The 20,849-nt window shown below is 46.6% G+C and overlaps 1 protein-coding gene and 1 long non-coding RNA gene across 6 annotated transcripts in view; one reads left to right on the top strand and one right to left on the bottom strand.

Annotated features, from left to right (window-relative positions):
* LOC146784025 (SEC14-like protein 2) overlaps positions 1-20,849 on the top strand; it is a 418,275-nt gene that overhangs the window by 180,624 nt on the left and 216,802 nt on the right. For all 5 annotated transcript variants that reach the window (XM_085635841.1, XM_085635839.1, XM_085635840.1 and 2 more), the window contains one exon: positions 15,583-15,771. In XM_085635841.1, the coding sequence (XP_085491967.1) occupies positions 15,583-15,771 (189 nt within the window). The remainder of the gene's footprint in view (positions 1-15,582; positions 15,772-20,849) is intronic.
* Positions 18,433-20,744, bottom strand: LOC146784029 (uncharacterized). The gene is made up of 2 exons (XR_014970883.1): positions 19,579-20,744; positions 18,433-18,867 (listed from the first exon to the last, which is right to left on the bottom strand). It is a non-coding gene; the product is annotated as an uncharacterized LOC146784029 (long non-coding RNA).

Below are 20,849 nucleotides of genomic sequence, written 5' to 3'. Positions count from 1 at the left end.
CGGAGCATATGATACTTTAAAATGAGAAACCCAATTTTCAGGCTGTAAGTGGTGTTGGAAAGTCCTAGGATTGTCTGTACCACCATTAGACAAAAAACGCCAGAAGTATTTGTTATCCCTCTGGTTAATTGCTGCTAATAGACCTTTCCAGGTCTTATCATTCCAATCTATCTTGGCTTTGGCGAGTACAGATTTATAAATCCTTCTAGCCTCCTTTAGTTCCACCTAAACATATCCTTTAGCAGCAGCCCCCAATGTAAGTTTAGCTTGCTTAAATATGTAGTTAAACCATTTGGCCTTTTATAATTGGTTTGTGGAAGATGTTTCTAAGTTCAGCAAAAAACATTCTGTGAGTGTCAAGGACTGAAATTGAGATACCAATAGAATCTTCAAAACCAGACATGTAAGAACCAAACAAATCATATATCTTAGCATGCAAATCTTGATTTGATAGAACATGGGGCCATGGGACCTTCCTACAATTGTTGGCCAACAGGAGGTCGGATACGGTAGTACAGATAGTAAAAGTATCCCTGCGCAGTTCATCTCCAGAAAGAGTTAAAAGTAGGCAATTATGGTCACTGTCAGACCGGACGTCAACCTTCATGTCATTTAAAAGGCCCATCTATATTTTATTGGTCTTTATGCTTCTTCAACGTTTACACTATTACATCGGTTATGGCTAATGTTTCATCTATTAGCATTCAATTACCTCACTAGTCTGGATTTGAAAGGGTGGCGAAGGGTCACCGTGTCCCAACTCCAGTTAAAGTTTTTGTACAGATCACAAATGTTTGTGCAGCTCAAAATGTCACAACCATTTCTTCAAATTGTGAAAAATGAAAAGTGTCTGCACTTGTACTATACCACTGATAAAGTGTAACACAGCTTAAGGGGTGCACCGGTGGCACATAGGCTCTACTTAGGTTGAATTGTATTGCTTGGAGAAAAATGCTTTTTATACAGTTTACTTGTTGATCAAGGTTTCCTTGCTTCTCTTAGATCTGTTTGTTTTGATTAGCAGTGGGTGATAAACTCAGCTTTGCCGGCAGAGTTTGCATAGTTTTGCCCACTCCACGCTCTGTCTGAAATGCGGAGTTCCAGATAAACTCCATGAACTGCCACATGCTCAAACCATTGTTCGCATAGGCATAGCAATTTAATGGGCCACATATAATAAGGCTTGCAGAAGGAAACTTCTTGCATTAATATGCAGAATACACAGTGCCAAACTTTTCTAGCAAATCCCAATGAAATATAATAGAGCACTATCTTTAAACATGAAAAATGCTAATATTTCAAAATTCAGTCTTTGATGTATGCAAATTTACAGGTGCCAAACAACCATTGCTGTCTTTTAAATTATCTACAACCAGTTAAACAAAATGCAGAAATAGAAATATATTGCAAGTGTGGTGCCAAAACACTTCATACAACATCCAATGCAATTAAACATTTAAGATGCATGCTGTATCAGTGACATAAATTACTAGAAGTGCACATGCAAAATGGCCGCACTGCTGTGAGGCTTCGGCGGCCCAGGATAGTAATTCTGGCATTATCCTGCTCCTGCATGAATTCCGGCACAGAAAAGGAGCCACAACTACGTCGGAAGGTGCTGGAGAAGAATGAGGCGGGCTAATTAAATAATCTGCGGTGCGACATAGTGGTAATGGATTAGGCCTCCGAAGGGCCTAACCGCTGCGCTGAGACCGCGGGCTGAGACCTGGAGGCGGAGCTGAGGCCTTGCGTGTTGGCGGGGCACCCGCTCCGATTTAGCTGAAGACCGAATCGGCGTACCGTACCTGTTAACATAGGCAGCCAACCTTCGAAACTGCAGAGGAGTCTGCCCCTGAGCAACACGAGGTGGGTTCGGGCACGATCTGCCCTGGCGGACCTACGATGCGGCAGATGTGACGGGGGAATGCGTGAGGCCTACTGAGGAGAGTGAGCGTTGATGCCGCAGGAGAGAAAGCCTATCCGGACCTGCTGAGCGGCCCAAGTGCTGCCACGGTGAGATCCTAGATACCAGGCGAACCAGGCCAACTCAACAGCACCAGAGACTGAGCGCACAGCGCCGAGGAAATCGGGTGGAGGTGGGGGACTGGTGAGGCCCTGGCTGAGCACGCGAGCCTGCACATGTAGTGAGAGGGAACGCTCTGTGCCCGCGGGGGTGAAAAAAAGGCAAAAACTAGTGCGCCTGGGGGAAGATCCCACGAGGAGCTGCACGCGGCGCTTTACACGGTAGGCGCTGAAGAAAGGTGGGGGAAAGAGATCCGATTCCCCCTTGATAACAGCAGCAGAGTACGGGAACTGCCACACGGGCCAACAGACCCCCTCCCCGAGTGGAATGTCGTCTGCCGGGCGGGGGGGGGGGGGGGCTGCACCCCTATTGGCTACATCAGCTAGACCGGATCCTCATGGGGGAAAAGAAGATAGCAGCAAAGACACACGACGCAGAGGTGTTTAGGGACTGACTAGCTGTACCAAATGCCGTTTCAACTATATACCTTGTAAGAACTGCTGACCGCTGTGAATCCGTGACATATGGAGGTAGAGAACACTGGGGGTTGGGAGAGCCGGCCACTGAGATCAAATTGGCTCCCGCCTCAAAAGATAAGCGCTGCGTATGCTGCGACACTTGACTGGAGAAAGTGACAGCTGAATACTATTGCCAGACAAGATGGGTAGGACAGATAGAAACAAGCTAAAATGCTCTTCGAACCCCGGAAAATGCCCCGCAGCCAGAACGAAAACAAACAACATCCCGTCAACCCACTGAATGAAACACTACTGCCTGCAGATGAGGACCTCAAAACGCTCCTCATTACTATGAAACACAGTCTAACCTCAATAGCAACCAAAATGGACACTATGTGTAACAGACTGGACTTCATGGCCCAAAAACTGGAGACGCATGATGCGCGCCTTGGGGAAGCTGAACAATGCCTTTCGACCTTGGAGGACAACGCGGCGGCCAGAAGCTCGCAGTTGTCGCAAATGTATTGGCTGCTGAAGGTCATCGCCGCCAAAACTGAAGACCTCGAGGCACGCTCAAGGTGTAATAATATACGCATTTTGGAATTTCCAGAAACCACTAACACTGTAAAAATGGAGGACTATGTTGAGCGACTGCTCTGCGGCTGATGTGTTCGCCACCCAGCTTGTTGTGGAGAGAACGCATCGATCCCTGGGGCCCAGGCCACTGCCGGGAACAACTGCCATGCCCATAATAGCCACACTACTAAATACAGGGACCGTGACATGGCATTGAGGATGGCAAGAACGAAACAACAACTGACATTCGAAGGATACAATATTGCCCTCTACCTGGATTTTACGCTTGTTGTACAAGAAGCTAGGAAGAAATCTGTACCGGTCAAGAAAAAACTGCTCCAGGCGCAAGTAGATTACGCAATGATGTACCTGGCCCGGCTTCGAGCTACACATCGGGGGAAGCAGCAGTTCTTCCTCAACCCACAACAAGCAGAAGATTTCCTCAAGAAATTGAAGAAACAATGGGCTAATCGAGAAAGAGAGAACGCAGATGATCAACCTACTTCACAGCTGTCGGATAATGACTGAATGGGACATTATTGGTCTGATCGTGAGTATAAAAAAACTGTGAACTGCATAACTGGAAAAAGACCCTCTAATATACATAGGTTAGACTATGGCCTGAATAGCTACGAAGCTGGATAAAGGCTCTGTCAACAGTCATGCTAACTATTTGCTATTCACACGGATTCATGCAATTTAGCAAGCGTGGACACTCGCAGTCTTGGGCGCCCCTCTACCACCCCTCTCACTACTGGGGGGAACTGCAAGAGCGGGTTGGCGCGCCCTCTGATGTAAGCCCACAGGGTGATCCCCGGTCTATTTTTTCACTTCCATTGTTACTTTCGTTTTTGCACCATAACGTACTAAGTGACTTACCTGGGTGCGTTATTAGTCTGTTAGAGTCAGTAGTTGACCCTTTTCTTTTCTCCCCCCCACTTACTGTTTCTCACTTGGGGAGGTACGTTGCTCACTGGCTGTCTTGTCAGCAACTGTGGGTCTGCTAGGACCAATTGCACAATTTGACCTGGGATGTATCAGAGACTCGCCTTCTGCGGAAACAGCTGTTTGGGTGCCAGGCTGTATGGGAGGGCATAGAGATCACAAAAAGTTGTGGCTGTCGATGTGGGTAGGGGAGGGTAGTGGGTACTGTCTGTTTAACGGTACATTGTTTGACAGGAAACAGCATGATGTATTTATATTGAGGACCATACAACACACAAAGATTAATAGGTTACACGCTAGGAACAGATCGCATGGAAAACCACTCAGATGACAGAGCTCCGAAATTTTGCTGAAATCAGTTTCATGACCTGGAACATTAGAGGACTAGGCAACCCACGCAAGTGCAGGCAAATACTAGCTTACCTAGATAGACATGGAATCCAAGTTGCGATGTTACAAGAAACTCAGCTGGACCCTAAACAGCCCTAACGCTTCGCTGCTCGATGGGCGGAGCACAGCTGTTTCGCATCCTATTCTACCTATTCACGGGGAACCGTAATATTAGTTAAAAAGAACACTCCGTATATACCTATGGGCTCTGTGTCTGATCCTCAACGACGCTACAGTATATTATGGGGTAAATTAGCTTTGCTCTCTTATCACGATGGTCTTCTGTTACGGACCTAATCTGGATGACCCAGGGTTCTTTGCCAATCTGTGGGGGAAAATAACCAATATAGGGTCTACCCATATTATTTGGGGAGGGGATTTCAATACGACGATCGACCCAAAGATAGATAGGTCACATCCACAACCCCACCATTACAACCGTGCTCAGCGACAGGTGCAGGATATTATAGTAGAGAATTGCCTGGTGGATACCTGGCACTACTTACACCCTGGGAGGCGAGAGGGTACACACTTCACTGATACACATGCGACATGGTCGAGAATAGATTTTTGGGTGGTCTCGAGAGGTCTAAGTCCCAGGCTGACGCGGGTGAATCACCTTGCATGCACCTACTTGGATCATGCTCCCGTGGTCTTGGGTCCCGCCATGCCGATTGGTTGCGCTCCACATACTGCCTGGCGCCTAAACCCCACCATGCTGTTAGTTTCAGTGTTCTGTATGAAAACTGTCGAGGAAATCCAATAATTTTTTTAACGCAACATGGGTTCAGTTAACCACATTACAACAGTGTGGGAGGCCTTTAATGTCACCATCAGGGGGATTTGCCTTGCTAGGAGACCTGCGCTCCACACTTACCAGACTAGAGACCGAAATAAAACAAATAGAGCAGGACATCAGCCACTCGTCATCAGTACACGAACAAGCAACACTTTGAGACAAAATACCTGAATATAGAGACAGCAGACAGAGAGTGCCTGTACAGGGGCAAATATTTCAAAGCCCGCAGATACGCGGAGGGGGGGAGACCGTTTAAAGTGCTAGCTGAGCAGATCTGCAATCCCCGCTTCTCGAATCACGTTTTAGAAATCCACACCTTAGAAGGGGAGGTTGTTAGAGATACGCCGGACATTCTTCATACATTCCAGACCTTCTACACCTTGCTCTACACCACAACACGGCTGCAGCCACTCGCGTTACAACAGTATTTTGAACCCATTGCGCTTGGATGGCTGAGGGACACCCATAGAGACTTCCTCTCCGCTGAGCTAGAATTAGATGAAATCCGAGCAGCCATTATGCAACTTTCCTCAGGTAAAGCACCTGGGCCTGATGACATACCTGACAAATTTAATAAAGTGTACATAGAACACCTAGCCCCTATCCTTAAACAGGTATATGAAAAAGCATTAGAAGAGGGAATTCTGCCACCCACGATGAGGGAGGCATCCATTATATCTATACCTAAGCCTGGGAAACCAGCTGATGGATGTTAGTCGTACAGGCTGATCTCTATGATTAACTGCAATGCAAAAAATATTGGCCAAAGTACTATCCAATCTCTTGAGCCTTCTCATGAGTGCATTAGTGTTGCATGACCAGGCGGGCTTTGTGCCAGGAAGAGACACATCCCACAATCTTAGAACACTCTTCGCGGTAATGCAAGATGAGGACCCGGACCTCGCTGCGGTGGCATTTGATTCAATAAAGTGGAACTATCTGTTCTGAATACTACAGAGAATGGGCCTGCCCTATGGTTTCCTGGTTGGATACAACTGTTGTACCACAAGCCAGAGTGGTGGTGTACGGTGCTTGCTCCTCCCCACCCTTCAACATCACAAGGGGCACACGGCAGGGGTGCCCGCTCTCGCCGCTCCTATTTGCTTTAGCTGTTGAGCTGCTGGCGGCCATACTCAGGCAGCCTCATCAGGAGTGGGCCCTTGAGTATCCCACCAGACATGTGCTGCTCTCATTATACGCTGATGACATCACATTATACTTAAGGGAGCCCCAGACTTGTCTTAATCCGATATTAAGAGAGCTTCTCGTTTTTGGAGAGCTATCAGTGGACAAAATTAACTGGGGAAAATCCCAGCTGTTCCCACTAACCAAAGTCGTCCAGCCTTACCCTATGGATTATCCCATTGAATGGTGTTTGGAGGAAGTCAAATATTTGTGGATTATTATCTCCAGTGATAGAACGGAATTGCTCCGGGCGAACTATGGAAAAGCAATAGCGAGAGTGACAGAATTAGTCTCTAAATGAATTGCCATGCCCCTATCCCTCGCGGGCAGAATATCTCTGATGAAAATGGTAATTTTACCTAAGCTGCTATACCTATTTATTAATATCCCCCTTACCCCGGGCGCAATTTTTTTTAAACCTTGAAAACCCAAATGATACAACTTGCCTGGGGTGGGAAACCCTAACCCTTCGTGCAAGGCGGATTCGAAGCTCTCGATTTTGAGCTCTATTACCTCAGCGCACAGGCGCACTACGCTGCATATTGGTTTAACCCCCCATACATGCCACACTTGGCAGTTGAACAATAGACATGTAGCCCACGCCCCTGTCGGGTTTCATAGCCACACAGATAAAGGGGAGGGATACTGGATCCACTACGGTGGCATGCTCTGTTGCAGCTTGGCAAAAAATCGCAAAGACACTAGTTAATACACAGATATAGTCACCCCTTTTACAAGTGACTGGCCATCCAGATCTAGAGGTTACCCAAGAAGTTCAATGTCGCAAACTATTGGAAAAAAGTGGTATTGGACAATGAGTAGATCTCTACCTAAATGAGGTGTTCCGCACTAAGGACCACTTCTTTTTAAACAGAGACCCTACGGCAATGGATCTATTTATGTATGTAAGACTACAGCAGAGTGTGAGGGCGGTCACACCAGACTTCCCCCATGAACCACCTACACTAATCCCGCTACACCGCCTTCTACAAAGTACGGACCCCAAAAGGGTTGTATCCATCATTTATCACAGCACACAGACAGCTACTCAAGTGGTGGGGGGGGGGTCAACTAGATTGCAATGGGAGGAGGAACTGGTCGAGGCTCTTGATGAAGACAAATGGAGCTATTGCGGTCAACAAACTGGAAACATATCAGCGAGTAGCCGACTACGCATCATACACTTTAAATATCTCCACAGAATCTATTATACCGCGGCCAAAATGTTCAAATTTAAACTACGAGATAATGATGCTTGCGACTGGTGCAGACAGAAGGTAGCGGGATTCCTGCACATTGCATGGAAATGCGTGGCTGTACGATGTTACTGGAGCCAGATCTTCGCAGGCCTAACAGAAATGACTATGCTAACACTGACCGAATCGCCTGCAATGGCCTTATTAGGGTACACCACAGATATACCCTCAGCATACAAACGATATGTGGCATTAGGACTATTACTGGCCAAGCGCAGAGTGGCGTGCAGATGGGGCAGAGGGAGAGCACCTAAATTTAAGGGGTGGGTTTGTGATCTTGTTTTCTGGCAAGAACAGACATTAACATACGCGGAACTACTCCCAGTGTCCAGTAGGCCAAAAGACATTTGGGACCCCCTGAAGCGATATTTGTTAAATCATGCAGATGTGGTGGGCGGACCAGACAACCCCCCCTTCCCCTCCCCAGGGCCGTTTCCAGGTGTTTTGCCACCCTAGGCGAGACTTGATAAATACCCCCTCCTTCCATTTACTACCATCACTCTCGCCCCCTGTCATCCAGGCTAGAAGAATTAATGCATTAGATATAAAAGAACTTGTAAGATGGATGACCCATCAAAGCAAGAAGTGTCCTTTTTCCAATGACAATCTTCGGGTATGCATGTGATGCCCGTTTATGCAATAGGCTGGACAGCGTTGTGCTAATTGTTTCATGGGCAGACTGTGGCAGAATGCAGGCTTGTGGGTGGTGGTATAACGCTCTCTTTGCTGTATTGTGGTTTGTGGGCAGGGCCAGCAGACATGCTGAGAGGATTTGTAATGCAAAGCACTTACAAGTGGCACCGCACGCAATGCCTCTAAGGGATGGACACAATGCAGAGCAGCACAGCACAGCTGGTTGAAGACTGCAGAGAGCAAAGTTGGTTTATGTGCTGCTGCAAGGCAACGTAACTTGATGAAGGCAGTGCTGAGTTGATTTCTGTGCCCTTTGCTTTGCAGATGGAAGCGGCAAGAAGCCCTATGCGTCTAAACAGGGCGCACTGCCTTGTGGATCGAAGAGCTCCCTAAAACAGAGCCGTGGATGTAGTCAGAGCAGTTAAAAGAAGCTCCTGTTAAACGCAATTTAAAGGAGTTCATAGCATGTCGGGAAAGTAATTTCACAAATTGCGCAAACGTTCTCTTGTTCACCATTGCCTATTACCACGGCAATGAAAATGTGCATGCTCATCTATCTTCTAATCTAGGTCATTTGGTGTAACCCCGCATGAAGTGACGTAAAACTAAAGAGTCCTTGGAACATAACTAAGTGACTGAATTGATGATTTCGGACAGGCCTGTCCTCTGAGCAGCAGCCACTGTAGAACCAAACATTGCGCTTGTTGGCACAATCAAACATTACCCACTCTGGCACAGACTGTAGTACCTTTCAAGTCAAGTCAAGTCAAATAACTTTATTTTGAATCCAAAAAGGAATCATAAAAGTATACACATATAATAAAAACGGATGTATGACGTTACAACGCACACTATTACAACGCATGCACTTACAACGCATTTTTTACAACGCATAATCCATTACAACGCATGACATTACAACGCATGACACTACAACGCATTTTTAAAAAATACCTTTACAACGCACTACCATTACAACGCATACTACCTTTACAACGCATACCATTACAACGCATAATATTAAATTACATTTAAGGTAAGTATTAGATAGTATAGGGGTAAAAATTACTATTCTAACTCCAGGGGGTGCAACAGTAGGGTAAGTGTTGGATAGTGTAGGGGTAAAAATTACTATTCTAACTCCAGGGGGTGCAACAGTAGGGTAAGTGTTGGATAGTGTAGGGGTAAAAATTACTATTCTAACTCCAGGGGGTGCAACAGTAGGGTAAGTGTTGGATAGTGTAGGGGTAAAAATTACTATTCTAACTCCAGGGGGTGCAACAGTAGGGTAAGTGTTGGATAGTGTAGGGGTAAAAATTACTATTCTAACTCCAGGGGGTGCAACAGTAGGGAAAGTGTTGGATAGTATAGGGGTAAAAATTACTATTCTAACTCCAGGGGGTGCATCAGTAGGGTAAGTGTTGGATAGTATAGGGGTAAAAATTACTATTCTAACTCCAGGGGGTGCATCAGTAGGGTAAGTGTTGGATAGTGTAGGGGTAAAAATTACTATTGTAACTCCAGGGGGTGCAACAGTAGGGAAAGTGTTGGATAGTATAGGGGTAAAAATTACTATTCTAACTCCAGGGGGTGCATCAGTAGGGTAAGTGTTGGATAGTATAGGGGTAAAAATTACTATTCTAACTCCAGGGGGTGCATCAGTAGGGTAAGTGTTGGATAGTATAGGGGTAAAAATTACTATTCTAACTCCAGGGGGTGCATCAGTAGGGTAAGTGTTGGATAGTATAGGGGTAAAAATTACTATTCTAACTCCAGGGGGTGCATCAGTAGGGTAAGTGTTGGATAGTATAGGGGTAAAAATTACTATTCTAACTCCAGGGGGTGCATCAGTAGGGTAAGTGTTGGATAGTATAGGGGTAAAAATTACTATTCTAACTCCAGGGGGTGCATCAGTAGGGTAAGTGTTGGATAGTATAGGGGTAAAAATTACTATTCTAACTCCAGGGGGTGCATCAGTAGGGTAAGTGTTGGATAGTATAGGGGTAAAAATTACTATTCTAACTCCAGGGGGTGCATCAGTAGTGTAAGTGTTGGATAGTATAGAGGTAAAAATTACTATTCTAACTCCAGGGGGTGCATCAATAGTGTAAGTGTTGGATAGTATAGGGGTAAAAATTACTATTCTAACTCCAGGGGGTGCATCAGTAGGGTAAGTGTTGGATAGTATAATGTAATATTATGCGTTGTAATGGTATGCGTTGTAATGGTAGTATGCGTTGTAATGGAATGCGTTGTAAAGGTAGTTTTTAAAAATGCGTTGTAGTATCCTGCGTTGTAATATCATGCGTTGTAATGGATTATGCGTTGTAAAAAATGCGTTGTAATGGTAGTGCGTTGTAAAAGTTGCGTTGTAAAGGTTGTTCCCCAATAAAAACAGTACACACATATTAAAAGAGATACCCAAAAATCCAAACTACAAAAAGGATTTTTTAGCAGTACATTAAAAATAACATTTGACAGGTAAATCCATTAGAAAATATTATCACTCGCTGACTTCAGTAACGGTTTCTAATGGCAAGGGCCGATCTAATAAAGCTCAATACAGCATTACAAATACTTGGGGTGGACAAGGATAATAAATGTTCATAGGCATCTCTGTAAAAACTGGAACCAAAAGATACCAAGACTGGTTTAAGAAATCTATTTCTTGGAGCTTTATACAGTGCACAGAATAAAATACAATGGATGGTGCTTTGCGAAACTCTGTTATTACAAGGGCACAGAGGCAAACTCTTGAACCACCCTTTCAAGTCACCCTGATCATACTGTGATACTTGCAGTACAGAATAAAGGGCGCTTTGTGCAGCGTGACATGTAGCGTGAGTCAGCGTAGGCCATTGTGACTAGTGGACGCAGCCGGCCGTGTCTGAGAGTGTTACTAGACTCAGTGTACAATATGCACTGCATGGTGCAGTGTGTGATAAGTGAATACAGTGTGGCACATGATTTGGACATGGCCACGCCAAATCATGGTGATGACCAGTACCGAACGACCATGATGCTACTAAATGGAACACAGAAACTTGGTTCTGAGGTGCGCTGTTCTGGATAGATTACTCCAAACTACAAGTGGTCAGTCTGTGCCAAATGTCAATCAACGTGACTTCTTCACAGCTTACCCTCTGTATGGTAGAGCAAGTTGTGGTAAATATCGCACACAACGCCTGACACATTTTACGGTGGGTGCAGACTGCCATGTAACAAGCTCTCCTGCGTCCGTTGTGATTTCGTGCAGCTGGTGTGCCATTGCGAGGCAAAGAGCCCAGTCAGTGAAGGCTACCCTTGGGGTGTTAAGAGACCTGTGGATTTTAGAGCGTTGTGTAACTAGCAAGCCGTTTCTGTGCCATGCGCAGGCATTGTGCAATGCAGCATGCAGTTTAATGTTGCAGGCCAGTGTTCTTTCAGCACAGAGTGCGACAGGCCTGGCAGTGCTGCAGTGTGGCATGAAGGCATTGGTGCCTTTGTGTGGTCTGTTATAATCACAGTTCTGTTGCGCCATGCAATACTCAAGTATGTGACTTGACCTCTCAGCAGCCTTCGACACCGTATGCCACCGCACCCTGATACAGCGCCTCAACACCACCGGTATCCAAGGAGCGGCACTGGAGTGGATCATCTCGTTCCTCGCCGGAAGAACCCAGAGAGTCCGCCTCCCCCGTTCCGCTCTGCAGCCACCGAAGTCATCTGCGGCGTTCCGCAGGGATCCTCCCTCAGCCCCACCCTCTTCAACGTCTACATGAGCCCTCTCGCAGACATCGCTCGCCAACACAACCTCAACATCATCTCCTACGCCGACGACACCCAGCTGATCCTTTCCCTCACCAACGACCCCGCCACCGCCAAAGCCAACCTCTAGGAAGGAATGAAGGACGTCGCAGAATGGATGAAGACCAGCCGTCTGAAACTGAACTCAGACAAGACGGAAGTCCTCCTCCTCGGACCATCTCCCTCTGCCTGGGACGACTCCTTGTGGCCCCCCGCCCTGGGCATTGCACCCAAACCAACAGACCACGCCCGCAACCTAGGCTTCATCCTGGACTCCTCCTTCACGATGACCAAGCAAGTGAACGCCGTCTCATCATCCTGCTTCAACACTCTGCGCATGCTCCGAAAAATCTTCCGATGGATCCCCACCGAAACCAGAAAGACGGTCACCCAGGCCCTCGTCACCAGCCGTCTGGATTACGGAAACACCCTCTACGCTGGAACCACAGCCAAACTCCAGAAAAGACTCCAGCGCATTCAGAACGCCTCAGCACGACTCATCCTGGACATCCCTCGCCGCAGCCACATCTCTGACCACCTGAAAGACCTGCACTGGCTCCCCGTCAACAAGAGGATCACGTTCAGACTCCTCACCCACGCACACAAGGCTCTCCACGACACGGGCCCGAAGTACCTCAACAACCGCCTCACATTCTATACACCCACCCGCCAGCTCCGATCCGCCAGCCTCGCCCTCGCCTCCGTCCCACGCTTTCGGAAGTCCACCATCGGAGGAAGATCCTTCTCCTACCTGGCAGTCAAGACATGGAACTCCCTCCCCACTCACCTACGGCTGACCCCGGACCATCTCTCCTTCAGGAAACCACTCAAGACCTGGTTGTTCGAGCAGTAGCGACCCCCCCCTCAGCGCCTTGAGACCCCTGCGGGTGAGTAGAGCGCTTTACAAATTTTTTGATTGATTGATTGATTGATTGAGTTTGGGTGCAGAGTTTCCAGCGGACGCAGTTACCCATGTGACCTGTGCCAGACGCTGTGGTTTCTGGTTGGTAGGCAGTGCGACAGCCCATTGAGAAGTGCCATGTGTACCTGCTATGCCTGGGAAAATGAAACAAATACCTAAGCGTAGCAGTCAGCATTGCTGCAGCAGGTGGTGTGTTAGAGTGCTGGAACAATGTCGTGTGAGTGAAGGTTGGCCTGCGCAGGTCAATATGCCATGTGGCAATACATGTGTTTTGTGACATTGTCGGCATGTGCAAGGCAGAACATCCCGTTTAGTGCGAAGCGTCCCGTGTACAAAGCGGTAGGGTTTGTGCATGCATTATGTTAGGGGGATGCCTTCTGATAAGTCTGGCAGAATTACTTGTGCTCCCTGTGCCGGGCGGTGTGTCCTGCAGCACACTTTGTATGCCAGTGCATGGCGGAGAGTGTCTTAGGCGAAGAGTTCCAAGCGGCTCTCAGGGTTACTTTAGCCAGGTGGCTCGTGACACTTGCTCTATGCCAGTGCATGGCAGTGTGCCTTGGGACAGATTCCCATATGGCTGGCAGTTACAAGTGTGCCCTTTCGCAAGAAGTGTGGTTTGTGGAATACACAGGCCAGCGCACCACTCCTTCCTTACCTTGCCGCTTACTCAGTGGCCTGGATGTCCTGGTACACGGCCCGCACCAGCTTGGCCGTCTCCTCGTTACTCTGGCTGTTGAAATCCCACAACACAAGCACAGCCCGGCGCTGAGCCAGCTTCAGGGTGAACAGTTGGCCCAGGCTTCTGCCGGCACCCATCACCAGGCACAACTTGCCCGCCACACTCTTCTCCCAGGGCCGAACCAGCCAGCGACCTGCCGCCTGCGCGAAGGCCCAGAGCACCTTCAGGGTGACCAGCAGCAGCTCCAGCATGATGTTCATTCCGACAGGCAGAGAGGGCCGACCGCCTGGAGTACAGCAAACAGTGTACTGTTGGGGCGTGGCAAGAGCTAGTGGCACACATGGCCCACGCCCGTGGCGGCGAATGTGACATCACGTCACGTCACGTCGAATTGTAGAAGGCACTATCCTGTTCAAGTGGATTCCCAAACTCATGTTTTTGCCGCCCTCCCCCTTTTTCCGCCGTAGGCGGCCGCCTAGTCTTGCCTAATGGTAGAAACAGCCCTGCCCCTCCCCCCATTCTCCCCTACTTCCACCCCTGCACATATGGACAGGAATGAGCCGCCACACCAAGAGTCCCCAAGGGATAGAATCACAACGGAACACCAAGACCAAGAGTAGAACTTTGTTTGAGATACAGGCACAAAGTCTGAAGCAAATACGAGACTAGGACCGTCAGACGCAACATAAAGGGGGAAAGGACCGAAACACAATCTGTTACTTGATCATCTGAGTCACAGTGCTAGATACTGTAATGTACTTGTTCCATGCTGCTGTAATCCAAGTGTTGTTTTTTAAAAATGCTGTAATATCGATGATGTGCTAATCATGCTGTATGTCTGTCTGTATTGAGTTCAAAATGACAATAAAAAAAAGTTTTAAAAAAAAGGTTTTATTCTCAAGGTGTACCCAACACTCGTGCCTGGTCTACGTCTAAACTTTCTAGGGACATGGTCCTGTAAATGGGCTAGGGCCTAAGGACCAGTGGGGTAGGTAGCTACCCCTCGGGTCTACCAAAAGGTGTACTCCGATGAAACAGGCAGTTGCCCATAGTCCGCCAGGAACATGCCTCCCTAACAATGAAAGATTTGCTGTATGTGTGGCCCTCTGTCAGATAGAGCTGGCACCTAGAGCTCCCTAGGTGAAAAACCCAGCAACAATTGTTATACAATTAATTGATTGTTTGCCTAAGCACATGCATATAGTGTTGTAAAGAGTTTTCACAATACAGCATTTTATCTAATAGAAATATGTTGTTGATAGAGTTTGAAGGCAAACTGTAATTTGTTAAACAGCTCAGAAAGGAGGAACTCATGCAGTGATCTTCTCATTCTAACTTCTGTTATAAAAGTTTACCCCTTCTGGTTCCAGGACTGAAGGGTATTTTACATTAAAGCAAAAACGTCCAATGAGAGACAGGTAGCAGGGCAACCCAGTCTTATTCCATATCTAACCTTTTGCTTCCCATCACACTTCATGGGCTATGTGTATAGTTAGGTCGCAAGATCGATCTCAATTTTCTAAGCCATCAAGGTAGTATTCCAAGGGTGAAAACTCGTCTGTCCATCTATCACACAGCGTGATCAAATTCAGAAGATCAAATGTAGAGGGCCAAATATTTTGCTTTATACCGAAAGACAATCCCCATGTCTAGAAGGAGGAGGGATGGCGTAAGAGAGCAAGCAGATTCACCGAAGTGTGCTCATCACCCAGCACTAATTCATCTCTGCGGAGTAATAGATGTTGCCTGACGTTCTAGCTGGTTAAAACACTTTAGCTCCCACATCACTAGGTGGAAAAATGAGCCACATGGAGAATAATAGTAGATCTCAGAGCTAAGAAACGAGGATGAATGTCATGGCCTCTTTGTTGAGGTCCACAGTGCTGGCTCTTTTTGCATCCCCCAGCTAACATGCCTTTTATGCTTGCAGGTGGTCCACTTGTACATGTCCGGAGGGATGTGTGGCCATGACCGTGAAGGAAGCCCTATCTGGTATGATGTTCTGGGCTCTCTTGATGTTAAAGGTTTGCTCTTCTCTGTGTCCAAACAAGACCTTGTCAAAACCAAGGCTCGGGACTGTGAAAAACTGCAGCAGGAGAGCAGACGGCTGTCTGAGAAGGTGAGTAGGATCTTAGAAGTCGAGGGCTGTTCTGTAAAGAAAGCGGACTGATGTTGAAGAAGGCGAGTTCCTAGCTGGAAATAGTACCAACTTGATGGGTGCTGATTGATGAGAGTACAGTTTACTGTCTGAGAAAGTGAACCCGAAATTGGAGAGAGTGCACACAGCCATGAGAGAATGTGAATGTTGAACTAGACAGATGGCAGAGTGATATCAGAGAAGGCAAGCTCTGAGATTCCGAAAGCAAGTGCTGCAGATAGCTCTCCTAAAATGCAAGAGATGAGTGAGTAGTGATTTGTGTATGAGAAAAAGAAGACCGAACTGGAGAGACTGCAGACAACTATGCAGGAGGGTGAGTGCTGAGGTGATGGGGCTGCAGATGGTAAATGTTGAGCTGGTGAGAATACAGGCAACAGAAAACAAAGATGAGTGCTATACTGAACTGAAGACAGATAAAAATGTCAATAAAGGTGAGTGGTGAGCAGGAAAGAAGGCTAAGATGGCGCGAGTTCAGACAATGTCAGAGAAAGTGAGTACTGGTATGAAGAGAATGTTCACTTAAACAGCAGTGTGCACCGATAGTAGGAATGCACACAAATCTGAGGGAGAAAGTGCTGAGATTTAGAAAGCACAGACTAGCCACAGGAGGCGCTATAGAGTGAAGGCAGGCTTCTCCAATGAGTAGCTTGTGAGCTACTGATAGCTCTCCAGCTACCTATGAATAGCTCTCCTATGTGCAGGCCAGTCAATTAAAATAGACATTTTTGCTTTGTTAAATTAATATATGTAGACCAAAATTGAAGTGCGTGTATCAGAGATGAAAATGTGTGGATTTTCACAACCCATCATCTCTAAAACATATTTAAAGCTCATATTTGAATGATAAAGTTTGCAGTATTGAGAGACTTGTTATTAATTTCGTTACAGTGGTATTATTAACCTGGTGAAAAATGCACTCCCCAGGTCCTGGGGTGTGTCCCTCGGGCACAGGTATGGTCCTCTCGAGGAGGTTTCAAATGTTACTCGAATGATTAAAGTTGAGATTTCATCAATTTGAAAAAACTTTATTCGTCGTTTTTAGTGGCGTTCATTTCAAACACGTTACGGTAAACATTGACATAAGTTGCAAGCTCCCAATGCATTTCGGCATGAGCCTTCATCGGGGGAGATCTACAAGTGGTAAAGAGGATAAATGAGTGTAGGATCGATGAATAGCGTGGCGTTTATTTACACGGAGTGGTTTCAGTTTTTAACGTCTTTATTTCGAATATTCTTCATAAAAGACAAAATATTTACATACATATAAATAATAACAATATTACATAATCAATGACATTATATGAAAATTAAGCGTAAAGAACAATAGAACAAAAAGAATTAAGAATTGATTAAAACCTCAATTAAATTAAATAAGTGCATAAAGACGACAAGAGAAGATTATTATTGAACAAATGCATATAAAAAGACACAACATCAATACTGGTCGGAGACACAATCTAGTAAAGTAACGTACTATATGGGTTTTTCGTGACGGTATGTTACAAACTGTCTTAGACCTTAATAACCAAGCCCATCCAAGGAATTTGGCCAATCCAATGGAAAGACATTCAGAGGTGTTAGTTCTTAGAATGAGCAAGGCTTCACTGCTCGACCGGGTCTTTAATCTATAGCATTTACAGGCACATGCATCAAAAAGAGAGTTTGCGAGTCCTTATTTGCGAATTTTAAGGAATCGCAAATAAAGACTCGCAAAACACGATGCAACAAAAACATTGCGAGAATATTGCGAATCGCTAAAAATCGCTAAATAAATTGCGATTTCGGCATTTGCGAACTCGCTATTAGCGATTTCGCAATTAGCGAAATCGCTAATACCGAAGTCGCTTTTTGATGCATCCTGATGACATCACAACCAGGAAGTGAGCAGCACCAGCCTCATTTCCAGTGCACAGTGTCAGGGAGAGGAGGGAGCTGGCTCTGGGAGCAGAACAGGAGTGTGACAGAGACAGAAGAAAAACTTGTGATATCAAATGGAAGCCTCACAAACAGCAGAGGAGAGCCAAACAGGCAGGAAACGCAAAATTAAATTTGCAGAAAAAGAAATTGACACCCTCATTGAGGGAGTAGTCCACAGCCATGACAAGCTGTTTGGAAAGGCATCATTGAAAGTGGCAGAGCAGGAGAAAAGGAAAATCTGGCTCCGGATCCAAAACAGGGTCAATGCCATTGGGGTGACACACCGCACCATTGAAGAACTCAAAAAACGATGGTACGACTTGCGCAGTCGGGCTAAGGTGCGCATAGCTGACCGCCTGAAGGAGGCAAAGAAGACAGGAGGGGGAACACCAACAGACACTGGGAACACTCCCATGGAGGACTTGATTGAATCCACCATCCAGCCAGAAGCTGTTGTTGGTGTGACCCAGCTGGACACGTCCGGAGCAGCAAACACATCTGAAGGTAAGATGAATGTATGTTTTCTTAGTGTTACAAAATGTAAAGGTAGAACTCGACCACAGCACAGCCCAAGTGCAGACCCTGAACATCCAGTACACAATGCATTCAGTAGGTGAGGGGCATTATGGGAGATGTAGTCAGGTCAAGCAGTTAAAATGTCAAATCTCAGAGTAACAACCCAAAAAAGCTTAATAGAGTATAAAATCATTTACAAAGGCAGAAATTTATTACTGTGCAATTAATATCACAGACATGAAATAATACAGTGTTGCACTGTTTCACCTCACAGATGCACAACGTGTAGAAGATGTGGATAGCGATTCCCCAGACATGCAGGACACCAGCGCAGGTGAACAGATGGACACACCTGTGGTGCAAATAAATCCCTCACGTCCAACAAAGTCACGCAGGGCTACTGTTCCATCCCTAGTCACCATGGAGTGTGAAGATGATGAGGCTGATGCAACACCAGGTGGCAGCCATGGCCAGACAACTTCCATCACACAAACACAACCACAGGTCCCCAGAACTAATCACAGAGCCCGGCGTAGGAGAGGAAGAGCACTCAGGACACAGCAGGAGGAGCAACCAAGTGATGTCTGGGGTGGTCTTGAGGGACAGATGCTCCGTATGCAGCGCCTGCAGACAAAAAACACACGATTAGTACAATTGCAAGTTGGCAAGATGGCTAGCAACATAGCAGTACTGTCAGAAAGTGTGCAGCAACTGAGCAAGGTGATGCATGAGGGAAATGTATCCCAGAAGAGACAGCATCGTCAACTAATGCTGCAATTGAAAATGTTTGCTAAATCAAACAATAGATTGGCCACGACAACTGCACTGCTGGCACGTAGGTCTGTGACCATGCAAACTGAAATGTGCCATTGGAGCGGCGATGTGGCTAAAGCACTGGACCAGGTCACAAATGCAGTTGATTTGCTAAATGCTTCCACAATTGCGGCCAACAATTCCACGCCCGAAGAGGGTAGTGAGGGTGGCTCAAGCCTAAGTAGTGTGGCAGTTCCAGTCCGCACTGCAGGAAGACGCAACACACGCAGCAGTACCCCCGCCGCTTCCAACATAACGGATGACAATGCTGGGTCTGACAGGCGTCTGGGTGTTCGTGGGAAAAAGCGCTAGACTGGCATGTACAAGTGCATTCCACTATGGTGACGTAACCATTTATTTGGATTTGACTTTTCACAGAGTGACAAGTGAATTGACATTTGCAAACCACTTATGTCCATTGCACTGGTCAGATTACAAGTGTGCTTGAACACTCATGGCAATTTTATTTAATTAAAGAATACTCTGATAGCAATAGTCAGTTTCTGTGTCATCATTACTCACCTCAGAAATAATTTTGTGTGATGTCAAATCTTCTCCTACGCCCTTCTGCTGCGCCTGCCCCTTGTGCTGCATGGTGTTGTGGCACTTGCTGGTTCCCATCCTCCGAATCGCTGTCAGACACCTCGATGTCCATTCCTCCCCTTGTCGCTATGTTGTGCAGCATGGCACATGCCGCTACTATCTTGCAGCATTGTTCAGGGTTGTACTTCAGTGCTCCACCGGTCTTATGTAGACATCTGAATCGGCTCTTCAACAGCCCAAATGTGCGCTCTATGATGTTCCTTGTCGAAATATGTGCTGCATTGTACCTCTGTTGATTGGCAGTTGTGGGATTGAGGTAAGGCGTCATTAGGTAATTACGCAAGGCGTATGCGCTGTCACCTACATGTAATGGAGCAAAGAGTCAGTGGCAGCTTCACATTGACATACGTACAATGACAGTGATAAACTATAACACATATTTACCAAGCAGATGTCCCTCTCCAAATTCTCCCCTGACAAGACGGGTGTGTATGCCACTTTGCCTGAAGATATAAGAGTCATGTGCACTCCCTGGAAATTGCGCAACAATGTCAGTGATAATGTTTTTGGCATTGCAAACAACCTGAATATTGAGGGAATGGTAAGATTTCCTATTTCTATATATATATTCCTGTGTTGCAGGGGGACATATTGCAACGTGGGTGCAATCAATACAACCCAAAACATGTGGGAAACGAGCTATCTGGTAGAACTCCTGTTTGGTTTTTGCAAGGTCAAGCGCGGTGGTAGGGAACTTGATATGAGACCCGATCACGGCCATCATGGCATCAAGGAATGCTTTCAATATTCTTGAAAGTGCGCTTTGTGACACACCTCCCGCAACAGCAATGACCCCCTGAAAACTGCCTGACGCCAGAAGGTGTAGGCAACATAGGACCTGCACATGCGTTGGGATGGCATTGGTCCTACGTGTCTGTCGTTGCATTATGGGGTCCAATTCATTGATTAGGTCATGGATCATTGCTGCATTGAGCCTATACTTGTCGTATATCTCATCCTCTTGCTGGCCTAGCAAAGTTATGCGGACTCTGAAGATGCGCTCATTCATTCGCCTCCGTCTCTGTGCGGCAGCCTGCAGCCTCATCCTCCTCGCCATCAGGTAAATCCCTGCCATTGTGAACAGTGCTGGCTCATTCTGGGTGTGTTTAAATGGGTTTCAGTTGGTTTTCACCTGTCTGTGATTTGCACTCATGATTGCCACCTGGTTGTGATCCTTCTTATTTAGCGAT

The sequence above is a fragment of the Triturus cristatus genome, chromosome 11 (genome assembly GCF_964204655.1).
Source record: "Triturus cristatus chromosome 11, aTriCri1.1, whole genome shotgun sequence".
NCBI classification, from domain to species: Eukaryota; Metazoa; Chordata; class Amphibia; order Caudata; family Salamandridae; genus Triturus; species Triturus cristatus.
This window is presented reverse-complemented; position numbering and strand designations above follow the sequence as displayed.